At 29.7% G+C, this 26,630-nt stretch overlaps 1 protein-coding gene across 1 annotated transcript; it reads right to left on the bottom strand.

Annotated features, from left to right (window-relative positions):
• Positions 1-11,123: 11,123 nt before the first annotated feature.
• LOC124912275 lies at positions 11,124-12,174 on the bottom strand. The gene is made up of 2 exons (XM_047452867.1): positions 12,086-12,174; positions 11,124-11,444 (listed from the first exon to the last, which is right to left on the bottom strand). The coding sequence occupies exon 2, from the start codon at positions 11,424-11,426 to the stop codon at positions 11,190-11,192; it is 237 nt and encodes a 78-aa protein (XP_047308823.1). The 5' UTR covers positions 11,427-11,444; positions 12,086-12,174; the 3' UTR covers positions 11,124-11,189.
• Positions 12,175-26,630: the final 14,456 nt, after the last annotated feature.

Below are 26,630 nucleotides of genomic sequence, written 5' to 3'. Positions count from 1 at the left end.
TTCTCGGAGTTTCTTCCAAGTATATAAAGTAATATAAGTTACCAAACATATACAATCTAACTTCTATTAAGATAAATAGAAGATTTTTCCAGTTTTGTAATCATTGTCCAGTTTCCAATCAGATTCGGTATCTTCTCAAATAGGCTATTTCCATCTATCCTATTGCATTTATTCACTCTCATTTGCATTTTTGTAAGGATACTTGATATACCTAAAGTATATTATTATTGATAAAATATATCTAATAAACTCTACATTGTTGAGTTATGGAACTTATACTTATAATAAACTCTATATTGTTAATTAGAGTTTATTGGGTTTGTATTTGGTTTTGGGTCTGACCAAAAGTTATTTAGGTTTATTATTTGAATGTTTACCCTATAAATATGTAATTATTAAAAGTTTATAAAATGAGATATAAATCTAGAGAGATAAAGTGTGAGACAAAAACTCTGTATTTCTTCTTATTCATAATGAAATTTAGTGGCGGCTGAAGTTGACGTAACTCAATTTGAGTGAACCATTATAAATCTGTGACTTCTTGTGTTCTTCTTTCTTGCATTTTTACAGATTATTTCGAGTATGTCGGATTTGGAGATACAAATCATAACAACTTGATATACCTACAATATATTATTATTGATAAAATAGATCTAATAAAAATCTTTGTATAAATAAGCTGAATGAGTGATTGATTAATGTAAATACCTAGTGAAGTTTGTTTCACTAGGTAGCGCTTGTTTCACTCTTTTTAGGGCAGTAAAGAAGCAAGTCTCACCAGGTAACGCTTGTTTCACTCTTATCAGCACTGTAAATACCTAATGAAACATGGCTCACCAAATAGCGCTTGTTTCACTCTTTTTTGCGCAAATGAGTGATTGATTAATGTAAAATTTCAGGTCTTATTTTTGATCATGTGGAACTTCCACCACAAGAATGATTATATGTATCTATCTACAATAAGAGAGTGATTAAGTAATGTAATCTTTTGAATACGATAAACAGAATCATAACTTGTTAAATCTAAAATAGAATGCATTACAGTAGTGTTCTACTCAATCTTGAGAGAAACTCTTTATTTATCCGAAATCTAGCTGCATTCTGTAAAAAAAAGTGTTAAAGAAATGAAGCTCAAAATACAATAAGAACAATATGAAAAAGAAACAACAATGGACAAAGATTGTGATATATAAATAATACAAATTGGTGTTTCAGCAATATTTTGGGCACTCAATACTTTTAAAGCATGCAGTGACAAGAACAAGATCGGTGCTATAAAATAATTTTATTTTATATTCGTAAGAGATTAAATCAGAAAAGAAGATTGAAAAAAAATAAGACTTACACCTGTACTAGAAAGCATGCGGTCTGCACAATACCAGCGGCCGCATAACCTACAACCCGCACAAGAACTAGTAACCGCACCTGCACAGTCTCACACATTGCATCAATAGACGGTTCTAAAAGCATATGAAGAACCAACACCTGTAATAGACCACAAACAGGAGGGATGAACTGTGATTGCATCAGCAAAGCTACGTCATGCACAATACACAACAACTGCACAACATGTAACCTGCAATAAACAACAGATATCAGGGATGAACTACGCATGCACTTATTCAACGCGGGACTGCTCCAACACCTGCACTAACATGCCAGCACCTGAAACGGAACTTGACCAGATGTAGGAGGCGAGATTCGCGTCTCTAGGAAGGACAGTCGAACTATAGCCCTACATCCTAAAGATATGTACATGCACATGCACATCACCAAAGAACATACCGCACATGCACTAGGGCAAGACATAGACTGTCACAACAAACTGCAAAAGGTATGGCAAAGAACAGACGGGTGTAGCAGGACGTCTTTCGACCGTGCTAGATGTAGGGTGACGAACCCGGTGTGCCGAACGTGTTAGACGTGCCGATACGTGAAGAAATAATTGTTAAAAAAAAGCCAATATTGTAACTATTAAAAAATATGAGAAGATATTTTAGGGTTTTACCTGGTTAATAGACGGCTTCATCTGGACACTTTGTGAAGACAATTAAAATTAGAAAAGAATATGAACACTCTCTTACAGATTTGATTAACCCGAATCTCAAAAGAAGAAAACAAAAACTCGACGGACGATTTCTAACAGAGAAATCGTAGATGTATAACAACAGATCGCTACACACTTCAAGAAATCTAATGTTGCATTAACATCATCTCAAATACCACAAAGAACCTTCAACGTCACCCCATCAAATGCCATTTTTGAGAAAAGATTGAAGAGTAGAAGATTCGTTCTAGGGTTTAAAAAATCGATAAGAGAGAAAATGAATAATGGGAGTACAAAAAAATATATATTTATTTAAATTATTATTTCAGTGAAGCTAGTTTCACTTTTATTAAGAATGTAAATAAAAGTAAAGCAAACGTAAATAAGTGATTGATTAATGTAAATACCTAATGAAGGTTACTTCACTAGGTAGAGTTTCCTTCACTCTTTTCAATGCTGTAAATACCTAGTAAAGCAAGCCTTACCAGGTAGCGCTTGTTTCACTCCTTTGAGAATTGTAAATACCTAGTGAAGCAAATCTCATTAGGTAATGTTTGTTTCACTCACATGAGCACTGTAAATACATTGTGAAGCAACCCTCACCAAGTAGCGTTTGTTTTATTTTTTTATTCTCTTTCAGGGTATACATGAAGGTAAAAATAGAATGTATAAATGTTTTCACATTAATGTATTAGTGATTTTACATGAACGTTTATATATATTTAATATATAATTATAAAAAATATAAAATAATTAAAATAAATTTATTTAGATATATTGTAATAAATTTTAAAATATTTTGTTTTAAAATTTTATTTAAATATTAATATGTTGTTATATATATATATATATATATTATAAAATAATTAAAACAAGTTCATTAAAATATCTTACAAATAACATTAAAAAATATGTTGTTATATATATATATATATATATATATTTAATATATAATTATATAAATTATAAAATAATTTGTACAAATTAATTTAAATATATCACAAATAAATTTATAAACTATATAGATTATAAAATAATTAATACAAATTAAATAAAATATGTGAAAAAATTATTATGTATACTTTTATATTATATATATATATATATATATATATATATATATATATATATATATATATATATATAATATAAAAATATGACTTAATTAATACAAATTAATTTAAATAAAATAATAAATATATTTTTATATGTAATTATATTTAATATATAATTATATACAATATAAAATAGTTAATATGTTTTATTTATGGAATCAAATGAAACCAGCTTCATTCAGTTTTACAACCAAGCTTCATTTAGTTTTATATTGTAAAACAATGTAAAAACAAAATTGTGTGCTCTTAGCCTGATAATGTAAAACGAAGTGAAACGATCATTTGCGCTTCTTATTGACCCGGACATAAATCTGAGTTTCGGATATCTCTCTTCTTTTTAACCCGTTGTTAATTTAATAATAAAACAATGAAGTTAAGTTTTGATTGGTCTGAAACAGGAGAACAAGTAATTCGGTGGTAGAAGATCTGGTTTGTTTTATTGGTAAGATATTATTATTATTTTTATAAATTATCATTACTCTCTTACTATATAAATAAAAATAAAAATAATTATGTTACTCTTTCAATGTATAATAGAGCGATGATAGGGCAACGACTTCCCAACGACCCCCACCTGACAGGCACGTGAAAAAATTAAGCCACGGTGGAAAAAATTAATCATGTAAAAAGTTAGAGAGAAAGTTATAAATAAAGTCATGTTATTGACAAAATGGTCCTTAACATGGCCAAATTCTTGACAGAATGTTCCTGAACATTGCCATGTTCTTGACAGAATGGTCCTGAAGATTGCCATGTTTTTGACAAAATAGTTCCGAACATGGTTATGTTCTTAATATAATGGTCTCAAACATGACCATGTTTTTGACAGAATTGTTCCAAACATGGGCATGTACTTGACATAATGCTCCTAAACATGGACATGTTCTTGACATAATGCTCGCAAACATGGCCATATTCTTGACAGAATGCTCTCGAATATTGTCATTTCTTGATAGAATGCTTCTGATCATTTCCATGTTCAGGATAGAATGCTCCTGAACATTGTCATGTTCTTGACAGAATGCTCCCGAACATGGCTATGTTTAGGACAAAATTCTTCCGAACATGGTCATATTTTGATAGAAGGTCATGTCACTAGTAAAAAATGGATAATTACCGAGAAAGATATCCGAGAGCGAAAAAATGCTCTCGGTGATATTTATTTTACATAATAATATATTTTTCCCGCTTATTTATTTCTTCCTTTCTTTTTTCTCTCTTTCTTTTCCGCTTAGTTCTTTCTTCTTTTCTTTTCTCTCTCTCCTCTCCGTTTAAGATATCTTTTTCCTCTTCATTTAATATTTGAGTGCAGATCCAAATAGTGCCCCTTCTTCTTCTATCCGCCGCTCATATATCTTCATTTATATTTCCTTAGAAGATTACGAATCTGAGTATTTGACAAAACACTACAACAAAAATGACTTTCGGCGACGCTTAAAAAGACTTCTGCCAACCTTTAAAAGCGTCGCCAAAAACATTACCGACACTTATTCTTGCGTCACCAGAAGCAGGGTGGGCGCAAGTTTTTACCACGCTTATTTAAGCGTCGGTACAAGCGTTGCCGAAAGGCGAAAGTTTTAACAACGCTTATTCAAGCGTTGGCAAAATTAAAAAACGTCGCTAAAAGTCTATTTTATTTTTAAACTATTTTTTTTAATTTTGTTTTTTTCTATTTTCATTTTAGATGTTATTTTTTTATCTCTACTATTATCACATTTGCCCTTCATCTCTCAAGTACCTGATGAAAATAACCCTAAACCCTTAGGGTGAACCCATATTCCAGCATATTATAACCTTAAAAACACTTCAGAAACTAATGAACTCTCTCATATTTTATATACCAAAAACTTCTTCTTTTCTCCGATGTGGGATAAATGTCATATTAACACTTCAGTACTAATGAACTCTCTCATATTTTACTTTTAATTTAATTAAATTTAAATAATAATTAAATAAATGACATATATTAATAATACTATAAAAAGTTTAAAAATTATGTTATATAAAAAATATTAATTAAATTTTAATGTTAACAAAATTTTAAGTCAGATTTAATTTTAAAAAAATTAAAAAATTAAAAAATTAAAATAAAATATTTACAAAGTTTAAAAATAAAACATAAAAATTATTAATATTTAGAATATTTAAATTATAAGGTTTTAACAAAGTTACAAAGTTGGTATATAAAAAAATAAAGGTGTGGTATAGATATAAAGGTTGGCAAAAGTTTTTTTCTTTTAATTTTTACCCACGCTTAATATGGGTTGGCATATAAGGGTCTCTGAAAGTATGTTTTGTTGTAGTGAAATATCATTATCTTCTGATTATAGACTGAGAGACTTTTAATTTCTCCGTAGACTTAGCCAGCTTCTTGCCAAAATACCTAATAGAATCGTCGAAATCGTATGAACTCGACATGATGTCCGAACAAAATAGCTAGTAAGAACATCGTTTTCGCGGAGGATGAAAGAAATATGAAGAATCTAAGAAAAAGGAAGAGAAGATTAGTGATGAGGCCACAACTAGAAGATCAGATCTATTCCTGTATCTCCTTTGGCATCGTTATAGATCTCAGCCGCTGCGAAAATCAGATTCAGAGCTTTCGTTACAAATGAAACCGCCATCAGGATGTGGATCCAATGAACAGATCGTTTGTTGATTAAGTAAGTATATATCCATAATCCTAGGAAAATAAAATAGTAAGTATAGATCTATAATCGTTTGTTGATTAAGTAAGTATTTCTATTTGAATACGTTTCTGAAGTATACATTAGGGATTTTCTGTTTGGATGTATTTGTTGAACGTATTTGTTGTAATTATTCTTGATTTTTTATTTGGACGTATTTGCTGTAATTGTCAACTCGTTACTGGATCTCGATTGTTCTTGATATTTTATTTTTAATTGTTCTTATATCTTCCGTAGATAGATCAAATAGAAAGTAGTAACAAAATCGGTGAGATTTGTGATGTTGTTGTAACTGTTCAATAATTAGGGATCTGGTGAGAGAGAAATGGAGAAGAAGGTGAGGTCGGAGCTAAAGAATAGAGCTGAATTTTTTAATATTATGACCGAGAGCATTGGCTCTACTCTCGATAAAAAACATTATAATTATATCCGAGAGCCTTTTAATGCTCTCGGTGACACTTATCTCCGAAGGATGTCTATGCCCTCACAAATATCCCTTTTTTTTCACCGAGGAATTCATCATCGAGAATCCGCGATGGTGTTTATCGCCATCGGTGAGGTCTTTCACCGAAGGCACAACGACTTTCTCCGAGAGTTTATGCCCTCCTTAATGAACGCGTTTTTACTAGTGTGTTCAGGACATAATTCTTCTCTCTCTAACTTTTTTCATTTATAACTTTTTCTTTCTAACATTTTATTTAATTAATTTTTTTTTCTCTCTTGAACTTTTTACTTGATTAAATATTTTTTCTGTTAGGGAGTCGTTGTCCCAACGACGCTCTCCCTGTCACTGTCATCGTTCTAAAAATAATTCTATCATTACTCTCTATATAATCACAATTGTGTCAACTGTCCTAGCAGTCTCCTTAAGGATAACTGTGTTGTACTATCTCCTTGTAAAAAACCAATTATGCATAAGGACACCAGAGCTACAGCTCCGGGAATGGTTGAAGGTGGGTCCATCATTGACACGAAAAAAACAAGTGAGAAGGAAGATAATATTTTTTATTTTTATTTTTCAAGTATTTAAATTATCACATTATTTTCTCCTTTAAATTCAAACTTCATATTACTAATCTATTATAATATTGTGATGATATTGTAATAATATCAATATTATAATATATTATTATATTAATTTTTTTTATAATCTTAAAATAATGTTTAAATGTAATTATATATAATATTTAATACAAATTCTCTATTTTTTTAACATAAAATATTTTGGGTTAATTTTTAAGTGATTTTAATCGATAAAAATAAATTATATATATATATCGAATCTCGACACACTACAGGCCCGTATGCGCTCGTGCCTAACACGCACGCCTGCTACGGGATTTCCGAGGGTTACAACAAGGTTTTTATCGTTTGATAGAAAGGTAATCCATAAGATTTAATGAAATCGACATTAAATTAGACCATAGTTTAACCTATTATTTTAGTTCCTCATCTCATTCGGGATTTAAGAAGAAGGTAAGTTATGAGACAAAATTATTGAGTCAAATAAACGATTTAAAATGTCAACCGTTTTTAGACGTTACACATGACTCTTAGTAAACTTAAAGTGTTCTAAATAAAAATCAAACTTGAGGACTCTTATTAAACTCTCTTGTCACTTTGACTACCTTATTGATTTTATATTTATTTTTTAATCATTTTTTAATCAATATATCTTTACTTACTTTTATTTGTTTTTTTTATTAATTTTTTTTAACTTTAAACTAGTTTGGTTTTGTTCATGTATAAAATCGTTAATGTATATATTTTATTATGTCAGGTTGAACTAATACTTAACTTAATTTAAAATAATTTTATTTTAATTAGACACTATTAATATTCTTAATTAAACATTTTTAATTAATAAATTAATAATTGAGTAAAAATTAAATTTCAGTTAAGATAAAACTAAAAATTCAGTTTTGTTTTGAAATTGAGAATAGTGAGTTAAAGAAAAACATTTGATTGAAATTTTATTAAGAGGATAAGGTTAATGATGATTAATGATGATTTTTGAGCGGTGAAATTTAACTTTTTCAAATTAAACTTATTTTTGGTATAGTTTACAAACTAATTTAGTTTAATGTTAAAACTCATTTTTTTATATTTTTTTACAATTTTGTTACATTTAACCATTATAACTTATTATTATTAAATACATCATAAATTTAATTATTTTTATTATATATATATATAAATTATTATATATATAAATTTAATTATTTTTATTTTAATATATATTTATATTATTTTTATTTTTATATAAATTTAATTATTTATATTTTAATATATATATATATATATCTATACATTTAAGTTATTATTTTATATAATATAATAAATTTCATTCTAATTCTTATAAATAGTTAAAACATCTAAATCATCACAATATAATAACTTTATAATTTACTAAAAATTAAATTACAATTCACTAAAATCGGACGACTTCCCTAACCCTACTTAAATTTAAAAGGTTGGAAAGATCTGTTTTAAAAATTAATAACCTTATATTTTCATTATTGTTTGGCAATATTTTAAATATTCGTATATGTATCGTTTTCGTTAAATCACATTGAATGATCTTTTTCTTAGATAATAAAAATTATATAAGATAATAATTTAAACGTACAAGTATAATTATTATAATTATAATTATAATTATTATAATTATAATTATAATAATTATTATTATAATTATAATTATAATTATATATATATTAAAATGTAAATAATTAAATTTATAAAAAAATAATTAAATATATATTAAAATATAAATAATTAAATTCATAATAATACTAATTTAAAATATAAATAATTAAATTTAGAATATATTTAATAATAAGTTATAATTAAATGTAAAAAAATTGAGAAGTTAATCCAAAACTCGTTATATTAAAAATTTATGGTGTTAATATTTTTTATAAAAGATTTAAAAGATGTATTAATATATAATAATAAAATAATTTTTTTTTTTAAATAAAAAATATTTAATTATTTAGATTAATAATAAATGATATAATTGACAAGAGAGGTGATAAAATGTTTTCAGAATAAGTTTGATTTTTTTTTTTTTAAAACACCCCAAGCTCTTAGGGCATCTCCAACCTTACTTGAAGTTCCGGCATATCTAGAGGAAGAAGACGCCATATATGGCGGAAGACTGTTAATGCCTGCAATTATCCAAAATATGTGAAAAGGTCCTTATACTTTTTTATTTTAATTATAATTTTCTTTAAGTTTTCTTTTATATTAAATATTTATTTAATTATATATATTTATAATCTTTTTGTATTTATTTATAATTTATTTAAGTATTTAATAATTTTATTTATTTATATTATAAATTTATAATTATAAATAATATTGATAAAAAAATATTATTTGATATCATTTTTATTATTTGTACTTTTTAAGTTCTTTTTTAATAATATTTAATTTAATATAATTTTTGTTTGTTTAAAATATTATTAAATTATATTTATGTGTATGAATTATTAATTTATAAAAAAAAATCATAAACAAATGAGAAAAGTTTGAGGTTAAATTTATAAAGTTGATAAATATATAGATAATATTAGTAAAGTTAAACAGTTGGTGTAAAAAAGAATATTCTGAGAATATTCTTTGAGTTTGAAAATGGGTTTTTGGGTTGGAGATGAATTACTGTTTGATTTGACGTTTACTGCATTTTGGAGATGAAAATGGGGGTGAGGGTTGGAGATGGTCTTAGTGTCTTTAATGGTGTAAAACTGGTTGTAGTGTCCTACTGATCATATAAATTAAAATAAAAAGTTCATTTAATTAAAAATAACAAAGTTAACAAATATATAATGGCTATACTATGAAGAATAATAATTATATTTTTTTAAATTTTTGGGTACACGATCTCATGGAAAAAATAGAATATTCACAATTAATTTTGTTTTTAAGACTGAAAAGTCATTACACCTACCTCAATTTAAAGTGTTCTAAAATATTCACAATTTTTATGAAAATTTTTGTAGCCAAAAGTGAAAAAGTGAGATACAATTACATGTCTTCATAATATGCCTTATTCAGAACAATACTAACATATTTTGGTACCTTCTTAACCTACTAGCAAAAAGTGTGCTGATTAAAAATATTATTCAATCTCTTATTAATAATGTGATGTATATTTTTTTTATTCATGCAAACTAACTATTATAAAGATAATCATGGTGAAATTGCAAATTATGCAACTCTTCATATCCTAATCACATCCATTGATGTAAATGGTCTAGGATTACTGCATGTAAAACTTTTACGAAATGCATTCAAATTTCATTTATTGAGAATCCTCACTCATGGTATTTACCTTAAAGATAAGATGAATTTCCAAGTATTTTAAATTTGGAAGGCGAGATTTGTTGTTGATTCTTATCAATTAGATACTTTAAATTGGTGGATCATTTTTTAACTAAGAATATGCACGTCCCTGTATTCTCTTTGCATTTGTTCAAAGTATTTGGAATTTTGAAAATACATGTCTACAAATCTAACTCTTCTAAAAAGTGAGTTGTTGAATATTGAATTTTGAAGTATCAAATGAGTTAAAAGTGTCAACAAATAAATGATGAATAAACTAAAGAAAATATCTAAAAAATTTAAATAATATATATAGTTAAGTTGATCTAAGACTATAAAATATGGAACTAGAATCAGTAAATTACTTAAATACCTAGTAGGTAGTCTCCATCCGATATTTATCGAGACTAGATCAATTGTATGACACTATCAATCAATATGTTCACATGAAGAAGATGAATTGAACTTTTAAACAGTTCTTATTAAAAAGATAGTTGAATGGTGCACTTTTCAAATTGAATTAAAGTTCAACTAGAATCTAATTATCGTCAAATTGTTCTTAATACTGTAATTGTTGAGCTTTTATTCGGATTAATATTTGTTTTTGCAGAAATCTGGTTAAACACATCTTGCCATTATATTGTTGAGTTTTTCCTCTTTTAAAAGATTTTGGATGGTTTCTTAGTTTTGAATCTTGTGCATCTTTCACAAGTATGGACACACACCTTATAATTTATAAGCAATGTAATCTAAATCTCTTGTGATCTAAGTTGTATGGGGATGAGTATTGTTACAAGTTTATTGTGGTCAAATAGAATTTATATACTATTAGATAACTCCAAAGACAAATTTAGAATGTCACTCAGATTTATTTGTTTTTTTAGTGACTTTTGACCATGTTTTACAATAAATGAAGGTTTACTACTAAGAAACATCAATCTTTGGTATCAACCAAAGTTAAACTAATCCTTTATTTAGTTTGAAAATGAATACATTAAAAATAGAATAGAATGTTTACTTGAAGAGATGAGCAAGATCAGGATCGTCGAGATCAACATCCAACCATCCATTTAACTTCATGTAATTGATATAATGATCTGGCGGTGTAAGAAGAGGTGGATTTTTTAGAGTAAAGCCATGGATTCTTGCAACATCCTTAGCAAGCCATCGAACATATGCAGAGTCCAATGGTGGCACAATCTTCAGCATTATCTCTTCCTTCACCTCCTCCTTTGCACATCTGTTTCCCATTTTAATTTTACGACACCCCTGACGAATAAAAGATGTTTGATTTTGGATGATAAATAACTAAATAAGAAACTTGTTTCAGTAACTTAATCTGCAGAAAACAAACTATCAAACAGTCAAATGGAAAAGGGAAAAGGGAAAATTCATCTGCTTCTTTCAAAATTACCAAATAAAAAAAGTTTAAGATGTTGGAGAACAACTGACACTTGTTGTTGAGTGCACTGATAAACTTATACAAGGATTAACCTAGCTAAAGAGTACTGTTGTTAATAATGAAAACCATCATCAGAAATCAAAAGAAACAACAGAAAAAGACAAGAAAACTCAATTGAATAACCTTTGGATAAATGCATAATTGTGGGAGACGAAGATTCATAGTTCGTGAACTGGGTGATGAAGGAGAGAGACCAATTAGCAATTCATTCGAATCAGAAATAAAATAGATTCAGGTGATTCCTCAATGTTCAAAATTTGCATTAAGCCCTAGATCAATGTCATACATAGAATACACGACCGTATAAACTGGAATTCACAAATAGATCAATTGCAACGGATTAAGAATAAGCATTCCTTAAGCTGAACACCGATTCAAATAAACGTTAAAGAAAACATATATAGATGATTGATTCCCTTGGCAAAGAAAAAAGAGAGATGAGTTTTACCGATTTCCTCCCGCTCAAGTGCAGCAAGCGGCAGAGACAGACCTCAAAGATTTTTTCTATCTTTTATTATACAATTTGGTTATTTTCTATACTTGTGTGTAGGGGTGAACAAACGGGTAAACCCAACCCGTATTACCCAACCCGTATTCAACCCAAATTAAATTTACCCAACCCATAACCCAACCCATAACCCAACCCATATTATTTACTAATATGGGTTGGGTATGGGTTGGGTAACCCAAATTAATTTTTTATTTTTTTATTTAACATGTATTTTACTTATTTAACATATTTTTATTCGTTTAACACATTTTTAATATTTTAACACGTTTTTCACGTTTTTAGCACGTTTGACACGTTTTGACACGTTTTGACACGTTTTCACGTTTTTGACACGATTAACACGTTTTTCACACGTTTAACACGTTTTTGACACGTTTTCACGTTTTTGACACGATTAACACGTTTTTTCACACGTTTAACACGTTTTTCACGTTTTTGACACGATTAACACGTTTTTCACGTTTTTAGCACGTTTGACACGTTTTGACACGTTTTGACACGTTTTCACGTTTTTGACACGATTAACACGTTTTTCACACGTTTAACACGTTTTTGACACGTTTTCACGTTTTGACACGATTAACACGTTTTTTCACACGTTTAACACGTTTTTCACGTTTTTGACATGATTAACACGTTTTTTACACGATTAACACGTTTTTCACACTTAAAACGCGTTTTTCACACTTTAAACACGCTTTTCATACGATTAACATGTTTTTGATACGATTAACATGTTCTTCACGCGTTTAACACGTTTTTCACATTTTTAACGTTTTTAACATGTTTTTGACATGTTTTTTACGTTTTTGACACGATTAACATATTTTTAACATGTTTAACACGTTTTAACACGTTTAACACATTTAATTCATTTTCACACGTTTTTGACATGTTTAACACGTTTTTAATACGTTTTTTACGTTTTTGACACAATTAACACGTTTTTCACACGTTTAACACGTTTTTCATACGTTTAACACGTTTTTCACGTTTTTGACACGATTAACACATTTTTAACATGTTTAACACGTTTTTGACATGTTTAACACGTTTTTGACATGTTTAACACGTTTTTGACACATTTAATACGTTTTTCACACGTTTAACACGTTTTTGACATGTTTAACATATTTTTCACACGTTTAACACATTTTTCACACATTTAACATATTTTTCACGTTTTTTTGCATATTTAACACATGTTTAATACGTTTAATACAATTTTAATCAATTTAATAAGTATTTGACTCTTTTAACCCCATTTAACACATCTTTGATACGTTTAATGAGTTTTTGATCCGTTTAATACACTTTTTTTTACCCATTCAAGACTTTTATCACCTAAAACTTCTTAACACATCAAACAATCAAGTATATAAACTAGAAAATAGTCATAAACTTGTTTAAAATTTAGATACAATCATCGAACAATATATACTCAAGTACATTGTCCATCACAAATTGCAAATAAAAAATAAAGACATGAATTCTCATAAATCTGAATGTTCATAGTCAAGTTGAAGATTCTGTAGATTTCCAACAGTACGTGTTCTAATATCCTTCAGTTTCTTCAATTACCTTCCCCAACCTAAGTACACAGTAACATCACCTTCCCCAACCTATTTCTAGCTATGATGTTAGATATTCTCCAACAAGCAATCTGTAAAAAAACACTTTCAAATAAATAAGTGTTACATACTATCATCCAACAATCAAAATACAATTTAAATATGAATTCAGCTAAACATATACCTTTGTTTGACGATCATCATATTTCAATTAATGACTACTCAAAAGCTATTTCCGACAAATCTGTAAAAGAAAAGTTATGTCATACAAATTTACATTAAAATATGATAAAAACTTATAATTATAATAGTAGATTATCGTTCTCCAATGTTTCCATGTTATCCATTTCTACAACAATGTCAATAAGAGGTGAAGGTGTCCGAAGCCAATCTTGAGCACATATTAGGCCTTGAACAATCCGTGGGCTAAGTGAACTTCTGAAATCATTTAAAACTCTTCCACCAGTACTAAATGCTGACTCTGAAGCAACGGTGGAAACCGGAACTGCCAATACATCTCGGGCCATTTGTGAAAGGATAGGAAATCTATGAAAATTTATTTTCCACCATCCCAAAACACTAAATCCATCAACATCTTTCTCAGTGTCTTCATTTAAATATTTGTCCAGTTCAGATTTCCTTTCTTCACCTAATGTTCCCATCTTGTGCCTCTTATAACGCAACATCATTGTGTCTTCCATTGAAGTTGATTGAGATAACAATTCACTTAATTGAACTCTTTCATTAGTATCACTAGATGGATTCAACTCATTTTTGTATGCATTGTACAATTCATACATATCTTGTTTCACTTGCATGCTCATTCTAGCCCCAATTTCTTCACCGTACATTTCCTTTAAAGCGAAACTGACATAATCCATCTTTTGACGAGGATCAATGATAGCTGATATAAAGATCAGTTTATTCATTTTTTCTATATCTCCCCAATATTTGTCATATTTCCTTTTCATTCTTCTTGCCATGTCACATATATGCACATCATCACTGTTTTCATAATCTTGCAATATGCAGTGAACTGTACTAATCTCATTAAGAAAAGTATTACACGTCACATACGAAGAACCTGATACTCGTATAGTGAGCTCGTAAAAATGCTTCAACATTAAACAAAACGCACGAGTGTAAGCCCAATCATCAACTCCTGGCATCCCAGCCCCGTTATCAAGGTCAAACAAAAGATTAACATCTTCCCTTTTATATCTATCGAACACTCTTTCAAATTTTTGAGCAGTGTCCAACATTAAATAAGTAGAATTCCAACGAGTTGAGACATCTAAACAAAGCCATCTCTTTGATTGCACCTTTTCTAATTCAGCAAATTGCTTAAATTTTGCAAGTCTTGATGGGGATTGACGCACATAACGAATTGCTCCTCTAATGCGACTAATAGAATCATCAACTTCTTTCAAACCATCAGTAACTATTAAATTCACAATATGGGCAATGCATCGCATGTGCAACAACTTTCCTTTCAAAATGCTAGTTCCCCAATTCATAAAAGTTTTCTTTAAATAGGCCACTGTAGTGTCATTGGAACTTGCATTATCGACAGTAACAGTGAATATCTTGTCAACTCCCCAATCTATCAAACATTTTTCAACTGTTTTTCCAATTGATTCGCCAGTGTGACTTGAAATCGGACAGAAGGATAATATTCGTTTATTTAGTGTCCAATCATTATCAACAAAATGAGTAGTGAGACACAAATAGTTTACTCTTTGAACCGAAGTCCAAGTGTCGGTGGTAATGGAAACCCTTTGATCACTATTCTTAAAATAAGTCGTGAGTTTTACTTTCTCACTCATATATAAATCATAGCAATCCCTAGCCATTGTCCATCTAGATGGAATGTAAAACTTAGGACACGCAGATGACATTAATTGCTTAAATCCTTCACCATCCACAAAGGAAAAAGGAAGTTCATCTATTATGAGCATACGTGCCAAACTTTTACGAATAGTATCTTGGTCGAATTTCCATGTCGAAGGAGAGCTTATTTTTCTTGTGTCTAGACCTCTCTCTCTCCACTGATTTGTTTGACAACTATTTAAATGTTGTTTCAAGGTGTTTGTTCCAAATCTCGATGGTGCACTATACTCCTTCTTACAATGTATGCACCTAGCCATCTGATTTCCCTCACTATTTTCAAACTTTTCGAAATGCATCCACACATCTGACCTTGGTTTCATTTTTTTTCTTTGCATCCTTGAACTTGTAGAGTCAGATTCATTATTACTCCTCCTTTCTATGACATCAACTGACTCTTCTATTTGTGACATATTATTTATCAAAATAATCAACCTAGAATCTGCCCCAAAAAATAAAATTAAAATTACTTAGTTCATATTAGATAATTGAACACATGATTGCAGAATAATACCCTAAACCCTAACATGAGATACACAGGATTGCAAATTGGAATTTCATACACAAGACAATGAAAATAAATTACTACTTAGACTTAGATAAATCTGCCATTTTCAAGAAAGAACTGGAGATTATAAAACAGTTCATATGTTAGACAAAGCCAATGCAACACAAGAAGACACGACATCAGATTGCATTGGACTGACATAAATTCAGCTAATACATAAACTTGGGAGTACTGGGGTAGCTTACAAACTAATCAAACTTGTAAGAAATAAGCAAAAGGATTCTAGTGAGTAATCAAGGTGGTTTCTTACTCTGGAATAAGTGCTTTGTAGCCAGATCCAAATTGAGAGATTTTCAGAGCATGGTTCTTGATCTCAGTGTCAATACCCCACCATTCCTGAAGTACAACAATTCCTGGTGCATCATCTTTGCCAACCACATAAGCATCAAACACCTGTTTCAGTTTTCCAATGAGAAGCATAACTGACAAATACACTGTAATGAATCGTATGATATGCCTATAGCATCTTACAGGAAGAAACTGTTCAATTTGGGTATCTGCTTTGTTGCAATGTTCTAAATAACATGACAAAAACAAGCTTGAGTTTTTTTTTTTAATTAAAGCACCGATAACTCCGATGAAGCTAAGGAGTCCTCTAAGTCAGATTGTTTCAAAGATGCATAGCTATAAGTCATCAAAACTGATAAAAAAAACCCATCAGTTGACTGATTCTAAAGTGTAAAACGATCATTTTGTTCATGTTTTCTTCTATTTCTGCAAGAAATGGTTTTAAATGAAAGAATGAGAAAACGTAAACACAAGCAAAACTCACAGTATCGTCCCTCTGGAACTGAACTTTCATGATTTCTTTCTCTATTGGTGTTTTGGGTTATATTAAAGCAATAGAGAGAAAAGAAAGAAACGTACTCAAATGAAGGGTTTAGACGCCGGAGGTTTAACTGTGTATCTTATTCCGATCAGTCCGAGTAGAAAGAGAAGGAAGTAACCATGGAAGCTTCCATTCAATCTCTCTGCTTACTTAGATTAGTGAGATTTTCACTCCTGGATTTCGATTGAAAATGGCACAGGGGAGAGAGATAGGGCAGAGAGTTTCAATTGAAAAGGGCATAGAGGATTTCAATTGAAAAGGGCATAGAGGAGAGAGAGATACGGCAGAGAGGATTAAATGAGAAGATACGATAAATGAAAATAAATAAATTAAATTATACAGTTTGGGTAATTTGGGTAAATATGACCCAACCCGAAATAGATTCAACCCGAATTTAATCTAACCCGAATCCAACCCAACCCGAATTAACCAACCCAAATTAATATTTTGGGTTTGGGTTAGGGTTGGGTTTGGGTTAACCCATAATATGCTCACCCCTACTTGTGTGAGGTTCCAGAATTTTCATCAATATTTATATATACATATAAATATTTTTATTTTTATTTTGTACGAATTTTTATGGTTCTTTAAGTAAAAACATCTTAATGGGTTATTGTACAAATTAAAATAAATTCTTATTAAATATAAAAGTAACATAGTCAATTAAATATATTTCTTATTTAAATGTTTTTTTATTATTTTATTTTTCAACTTTGTAAATTAATTTTATTTTATTTTAAAAAATATATTTTTTTAAACTTTTTATTTAATGTGTATTTTTAAATAAAATAATTATATTTTTTATATAACAACAAAAATCTAAAATTTTAACTAATGCCACTAATAAATATTAGTTACATAAAATAAATAATGGTATCTAAAAGATGGTATCTACTACAAATTTTTAGTTTGTGTGTTAGTCAAAAACAAATTTATATTAAAATGATTGTTAGGATCGATGACAACTATAGAGAGCTCTGAATATAGTTAACAAATTATGACTTTTAATTCGATGTTAATCTTGTTAAGGATTAAGATCTGCTTTTATTCTTCGCAATTCGTAAGTTTTTGAACGAAATCAAGTGCGGAACAACTTGCTATATTTGAAGCGGTAGATAAAGGATTAAGCAATGCGGAAAGTAAAGAACACGAGGAGTTTTATGGATGTTCAGAGATAAAACTTTTACGTTACCGCTTCTTCTGTTTTCACAAGGATATTCACTAAAAGACTTTGATTTGTATAGACACTACACAAACCCAGTCAGACACACAAGACTTAATAACTGCCTACTTCTGAACTCCTATCTATCACACTCTGTTGAACAGACCACCGTCTATCAACTTACAACACATGTTAATGACTATTAGGTAGTCCAATAAATTATCTCTCAGTTTAACGTAGTGAGTTATAGAATACACTTGAGAATAAATGAGCTAGAGAGAGTAAGTTGATTCAAGTAATCAAGAGTCTAGAAATCTGGTGATAGGGTAATTCGCCGTTGTCCTTGAATCACCTTTTATACTAAAGACTCAGCAACTGTCGAATCTTCTTCTTTGATACGTTTGGATCGTGGTGTACGACAAGGCATAAAACAGATTGGTGGAATATTGAGCACGTGGAACTTGAGCGGTTACAACTTGATAAGCAAACTGGGCAAACGTCTTTAGACGGCTGCTAAAGCAAGGCGTCTACTTACGCACTTTTTTAGAATACAAGTCAGACAACGTCTGCTCGTGCACTACTTCAGACTCTGTCTGCTCGCGCTTGTACCTGAAATAATAAAACTCCAATTATTATAAATTTGCACCGGGTGAGATTCAAACCCACGATCTTTATTATAGAAAATGAACACTTAACCACTACACCACTTAAGATGTTGATATCTTTTTATATATTTATATAATTGATATGACTAACAATTATTAAACTTAGTTTTATCCATTCATTATCAAACCATTTCATCAATCATCAGATCAAGTATGTTAATTATCCTACATCAATTAAGACCTTAAATTAACAATTTCTCCCTTTTTGATTATTTAATTTAAATTATCAAAACTAAGTTGGTTAATGATTTAAAAATACAATTCAACAATTTCTCCCTTTTTGATTATTTAATTTAAATTATCAAAACTAAGTTGGTTAATGATTTAAATACAATTCAACAATTTCTCCCTTTTTGATTATTTAAACTAAATTATTAAACCAGGTGAGTTCATAACTTAAAGTTAAATTATCAAAACTAAGTGGGTTCATGATTTAAATACAATTCAACAATAATTAAAACTAAGTTAAAAAATCAAGTTAAGAACATGAACTCAAAAACTAACTAATATATTTATAAACAATAATAAAATACATAACATAGTAGTTTAAGATCTCTCTCTTTTAATTCTTGGATATTCATCATGGAGACCTCTTTCGCCGAACATGAGGTTAGCTAGTCGACCTCTTCCTCGATCACCACCTCCATGACCTCTTCCTCGATATCCTCGATCTGTTTGACAGCTACCTCGGCCACCTTAGACATGTTGACCATCTTGGACTAGCCTCCTTTTGGAACGAGTGCCTCGAGCACTTGTTCCCCCTTGATTTCTATCTTCCACCTTTTTAACATTATTAGGGTAAGCATCAACAAGATCTTTGGCTTTAGCAGCTTCGAAAGTCGTATCTTCTTTAGCTTGTAAGCGTCGAGCGACTGCGTCAGCACCTTCGATTCGCTCATCTTCCGCAGTTCTGAGGGATTTGGAGATTTCGATCATCTGGAGGTTGAGGGATTCAATCATAGACTTTGTCTAATTGTGAAGCTCAAGGATGAAAGACTTGGTATTGTCATGAATCTCATTGCTCTGTTTGATCAGAAATTCTTGCATCCTTCTCGTCTGAGTGTGGAGGATCGTTATGTCGTGTGTATTTTTCAGCAGATCTTAATTGTTAGACGAGACAAATTTACACTAAAATGACAATTTAAACACATCATATACTTATAATGTTGAAATCTAATTCTATTAAGAAAAATATTTAAAACTATTTTCTATTATTTTTAACATTTAATAAAATTATTTAAGCAACAAAATATAGAAAATAGAATTAAATTGAAATTAAGAAATAAATTGGTCCAAAGATAGGCATAGGCGTAGGCATAAACATGTTGCTAGGTTCAGATAGAATTCAAAGGTTGTGATGGTTTCAGCCGAAGCTCGAGTTAATATGTGGGTTATAAGAAGTTTGGAAGGCAAACCTGAAGAAGGTTGGAGCGCCTAACTTGGTTTGAGGTAAAATATTTAGGGGTTAAGGGTTCTATTCCCCAGACACCTACCAATATTTCGTATTATTCTTAGGCTGTATTTGATAAATTAAATTACTGAATTTTAAGTAACTTAATGACTTAAATATCTAAAAAATAAAAATAAAAATTGAATTAACAAACAAAAACATCTTAACTTTAAATATTTAATAATCAATTGGTTTGATAATATCTAAAATTAATATTTGAAAAATATATCAAAGCATAAAAATTTGACTTATCCTATTTTTAAACAATATTATTATGTTTAATAATATTAAAATAATATTTTGGATTTTTATATTCAAAATAATTTAAAATGGAATTAAAACCTAATTAAGGATTAACTATTGTGATAATTAAACCTTAATTAATGAATTTTTTTTAAAATTCTAAAAATAATTTGAGGATAAAATATTATATATATTTTACCTAAAGTAGACTAAAGAAAGGGATAAAAATATTTAACTGTGATTTATTCATAATTTATGTTTAATTCATGACTTAAACCAATTAAATAAAATACTCCAAATTTCCAAAAAAATTTCAAAATAATAAAATATGATCATAATTGTTATTATGATTCTATAAATATTTTTTTATGAAATATTTGGTGAAAAATTGGATATAAAAGTTATTAAAACCGTTTTTTAATAACCTTTTAAATAAAAATATTATTGTATAATCTATGTAGCTGAAATTATGTTTAATCTCTACAACAGGATTCTGGATCATCAGATAAGTGCCTAGATCTCATCCAACAGCCTAGACGCTCCCACCCAGTCGGATGTAGCGGACCCACGCGCGCGCGCTTTCACTGAATCAACTAACGGGACAGACTAACCTCATTAGTCAACCAGACTTACCGTTGACGGAACCAGACGGAACTCAGCGTCCCGTTACACGAAACAACGTCGTTTCCTTCGTCTTCTTCGCTAGAATCGCGACCTCATCGGCGTCCAACCTTCCAAAAGCTCTAACTTCCTCCATAGATGATCAAATCCCTTGATTTTTTCGGTCACGTGACCCCTTCGTTAGCGCCTATGTTTCCCCCTTATCCTCTAGCCTTATCCCCTTATAGATAAGGTTACTAACGGTCGGATATAATTTTAGGGATAAGCTCGCCGAAGGTTAAATTCGTCCCAAATTAACCCTCCTCAACTGTCCTTCCCCTACTATAAATACCCCTTAACCTTTAAATACCAAATCATCAAACAATCACCCCTCAATCACCGGATTTCATCACTTGAAATCAAGCTTTGAAGATTCCGACAAACTGGTATTTGTCAAAACCTGTTCCGACGATCCAAGCTTCAATTTAGTCTTTTGAATAGCTGCTAACACACCCCAAGAGTATTCTCTTACTTTTGGTATTCATCCATATCGTTTGTATCATCATGATTTATGATTGAAAATTTTGAATTTTTTCAAATTTTATTGTTTGATCAATTTGGTCGTGTTCTTATGCTTGATTGTGTAATTTCTTTGTTGAGAATCATTATATGAATCATGTATGAGCTTTCTAGCTAAAAATAATCGATCAATTCGACGTGGAACAAAATTTTGAAAAATTTGGTTTGAAAATTGTTTTTTTAAGGTTTGTGTTCTTGGTTTAAACCTGAATTTTTTGATCCAGATAATTGCTATAAATGTTTGTAAACATGTTTTGATAATTTCCAAGTAACTGTAATCATGTTTTGATCATGATTGATAAAACTGAAATTTTGAAAATAAAGTTCAAAACTAGATTTTTATATGTTGTGTTTTTACTTCTAATCTGAATTTGTTGATTCAATTATTGTAATACATGTTTATAAACATGTTTGGATGATTTCCAAGTAACTATAATCATAGTTTTGATCATGATTGATCAAACTGAAATTTTGAGAATAAAGTTAAAAAACTGGATTTTTAAAATTTCATGTTCTTGCTTCTAATCTGGATTTGTTGATCGAATTAGTTATAATACATGTTCGTTAACATGCTGGGTGAATCTCAAGTGATTGTATAATCAATTTGATCAAATCTTGTTCTTGGAAAAAAATGGATTTTTATTCAATCTTCAAAAACTATTTTAATAATGTTATAATGTTCTTGTTGTGGTTTAGATTAACTATATTAATAATTTCAAAGCTAATGGAACAAAAACCAGACCTTGAAATAGTCTAATTTATAAGATCCTAAAATTTGACCTAGAAATAACTATTTGAAATTGATCCTTGTAGGGACTTCAAATTCGTGATTTATGTTAGAGCTTTTGTTCTTCATGATCATATGAACCTACTAATGCTTATGGATCTTGATTTCGTCATCCCAATCAAAAGTGATGGACTTGTGAAATTTTGGACCAAAATAAGAACACATGGTCGGTCCTAAGGTTTTAGCCTAGGACCTAGAAAACAGATCCAGGACCGGTAATTTTTTGCCATAATCGATGGATTAGGACTGATGATTCTCTGTCTGGACCGAGGGAGTAGGACCGGTGATTTTCTACTAGGACCGAGGGAATATGACTGGTATTCTTCATCCAGGACCGAGGAAGTAGGACCGGTGAACTTTAGTTAGCACAGTGGAGTAGGACCGGTGTTCTTTAGCTATGACTGAGAGCCAAGACCGAACACTCTAATCTTAGGACCGAGGGATAGGACTGAGCACTCTAACCTTAGAACCGAGCCTCCACTTAACCTAGGACCGAGAAAACTTAACCTTAAGACCTAGCCTCCCTTAGCCTATTACCGACAAACCTAACCCTAACCCTTAGCCTAGGACCGATGGCTACCTAACTCTAGGACCAAGCACCTAGACCGGCAAACTTGACCATGGTCCGAACCCCACCAATCTCGACCGAGCCCGACCAAGCCCACATCAGCCAAACCGAACACAGATCTTAGGATTCTGGTCCTAAGGCCTATTTGGTTCCACTTTTCAAAATCAAAAATTGTTTTTGTAATTTTGGAACCCTAACCGTTTTCAAATAATTTCGAAAGGTCAGAAAATGACATTTTTCACATTTTCAGGATATCGTCTAAACCAATGTATTGGATAAGGGCCCATTTTGAATTTATGTTTAAATTCTGACATTCTAATCTGATATTTTTAGTTTTTGTTAAATCTGAACATCAACACAACATGTACACACCTCCTTTAAATAATTTTGTACAATTATTTAAAGAATATCCTCATTTAGGACCCCTGGTCTACTAATTAAGGATAAAGAATGTTATAATTAGATTTATGAAAGTTAGACTTTGTTTATTTTAGAAGGATTCTGAAAACTGTCCTTAGGCGGGCACAGAGGACATAGCTCAAAAGCCCTTTCCCGAGCATAAACAGACAACAAATCATTTTTTTCAGAAACTTTGGTATAAATACGTTTGTACACGTATCATTTTATTGATTTTCATAAAATCTCTTGGCGACTCTGATTTTCAAATAAATAATCTTTAAATTGATTATGTTTAATTAATTTAAATTGGGTTCAGGTTAAATTATTATTTAGCCTACTAGATTATTAAAATTTTAACAAATGATTAATTATTTTTACATAATTAATTTCTTACCTCTCTAGGTATTTTCAAAATCTTTTAAAAACTAATTATTTTATTTTAAAAGATGTCTGACACGCAAACCAATGTTGAAACACATCGAACCACGAGCTTTCTCGCGATAGTCATTCCATATTGCCACGTATTTATTGACATGTGCTAAGCTATGAAACGTGACATAAATTGGGATACCCTTACACACTTATATACTAATTATAGATAAACTCAATATATTAAAGTATAAATTTAATATATTAAATAAAAAATTATTAAAATAAATATTAATATATTTTTAAATGTAATATTAAATTATATTGAGTTAAAGTAATATATATATATATAAATAAATAAATAAATAAATAAATAAATGAGACTAACGAATATATATATATATATATATATATATATATATATATATATATATATATATATTATTTCATAATTAGTTTATTTATAATTATACTTTTATTTTATAATGTTTGAAAATAATTTTTTAAATAATCAGATAAATTATGATAAAAAAAGAAAAAGAAAGTTTGATCAAAACCTGAAGAGATTCTTGAAAAAAATATATCCCGAAGATGGTGATATTAAAAATATTCATCTATAAGATAATGCAGTTATTGAAACATCTTTCAATTATATAATTTCTGAAAAATCTTGGAACCAAAAAGAGGTTGTAGTTGATAATATATTTGCATATAATGTTGCACTCGATGTAATAAAAAATGATGAACATCCTGAACCAAAATTAGTTGATGAATGTCAGAAAAAAATGATTGACCAAACTAGAAAGAAGCAATTCAGTCTGAATTAGATTCACTGAATAAAAGAAAAATATTCAGTTCAATAGTCCAAACACCGGAAAATGTAAAGCCAATTGGATACAGATAGGTGTTTGTGAGAAAAAACAAATGAAAACAATGAAATTCTCAGATACAAAGAAGATTTATTGCCCAAGATTTTTCCTGAGACCGAGAATTGATTTTGAGGAAACATATTCCCCGGTCATGGATGGGATGACATTCAGGTATCTTGTGAGCCTAGTAGTACGAGAAAAGCTCGAAATGAGATTAATGTATGTTGTAACTACTTACCTATATGTCTCTTTAGAAAAAAAATATCTATATGAAAATATTATAAGGATTTAAGATGTCTTATTTAGGTAAATCAAATTCCTAGTATAATCTGTTTAGGCTTAAGAAATCTAGCCGAATGTGGTATAATTGCCTTAGTGAAATTTCGATGAAAGAAGGTTATGTGAATGAACCAATTTTTCCATGTGTTTTTATAAAGAAAAATGAATATGAATTTGTAATCATTATAGTATACGTTAATGATTTAAATTTGATTGAAACTCCTGAAGAGCTGCAAATAGTTGTTGAATATTCAAAAAAGGAATTCAAAATCAAAGATTTTGGGAAAACTAAATCTTGCACTGGATTACAAATTGAGCATTCAAAAAATAGCATATTCATCCATCAATCAACTTATACCCAAAAGGTATTGAAGCATTTTCAAATGGATTTTGCTCACCTGCTAAGTACCCTAATGGTCGTATGAGCACTTGATCCTGAAAAAGATCCATTTAAGCCAAAAGAAAAAGATGAAGAAGAATTTGGCAAGATATCACGTTTAGGGTTTAGGGTTTAGTGTCTTATTTAAGTGTTAGTGGTGCACTAATATATCTTGCAAATAACACGCGATCAGATATCGCGTTCTCTATAAATTTATTAGCATGATTTAGTTCTTGCCCTACTCGACGGCATTGGAATTGAATAAAGCACATTTTTCGTTATTTCCAAGGGACAATTGACTTCGGGTTATTTTATTCGAAAGACTCTCGACTAGATTTAATTGGCTATGCTGATGTCGGATATTTATCTAATCCACACAAAGCTAAATCTCATACTATATATGTTTTTATGTGTGGTGGAATAATTATCTCATGGAAATCTATGAAGCAAACTTTTACAAATACTTCATCAAATCATGCTGAAGTATTAGCAATATGCGAGGCTAGCAGAGAATGCGCTTGGTTGAAGTCAGTGTTACATCACATTCTAAAGAATTGTGCTTTAACGACTAATAAGAAAATTCTTCCAACAGTTTTGTTTGAAGATAATTCAACTTGTATAGCTTAACTGAAATGAGGTTATATTAAAGGAGAAAGGAAAAAATACATTTCACCAAAAAATGGTAAAATTGATGTGCAAAAAATTAGATTAGATGAAACTTAGCAGTTTATTAACCAAAGTATTGTCGACTTCTACATTTGAAATGCTAGCAAATAGAATAGGGATGCGTCGACTTCGAAATTTGAAGCAATACCCAAATCAGGGGGAGATATAAACACAAGAATATTGTACTCTTTTTCCTTCAATAGAATTTTTTTCCCACAGGTTTTTTTCCTAGTAAAGTTTTAATGAGGCATATTCTTTGTGTAAATTAACATCCAATGAGGAGTGTTATAAAACGAAAAACAATTGGATGCTAATTCTTCTCAACACATGAACATATATGTGGCAATATGAAACAACAAACAAGTGGATGCTAATTATTCTCAACACATGGACATATATGTGGCAATATGAAACAACAAACAAGTGGATGCTAATTATTCTCAACACATGGACATATATGTGGCAATATGATACAACAAACAAGTGGATGCTAATTATTCTCAACACATGGACATATATGTGACAATATGCATCTCACCCTTTATCCTTATAAATAGACTTTCTATAATGAATAAAAGAGATATCTCTCTTAACTTTCTCTTTCAATATTTC

This window comes from Impatiens glandulifera, chromosome 8 (assembly GCF_907164915.1).
Source record: "Impatiens glandulifera chromosome 8, dImpGla2.1, whole genome shotgun sequence".
NCBI lineage: Eukaryota > Viridiplantae > Streptophyta > Magnoliopsida > Ericales > Balsaminaceae > Impatiens > Impatiens glandulifera.
The sequence above is the reverse complement of the archived record's forward strand: the minus strand, read 5'-3'. Positions and strand labels throughout refer to the sequence as shown.

What these genes read in the sequence shown, in the direction of transcription:
- LOC124912275 (XM_047452867.1), bottom strand. Translation starts at nt 11,426, where the DNA reads ATGGGAAACAGATGTGCAAAGGAGGAGGTGAAGGAAGAGATAATGCTG.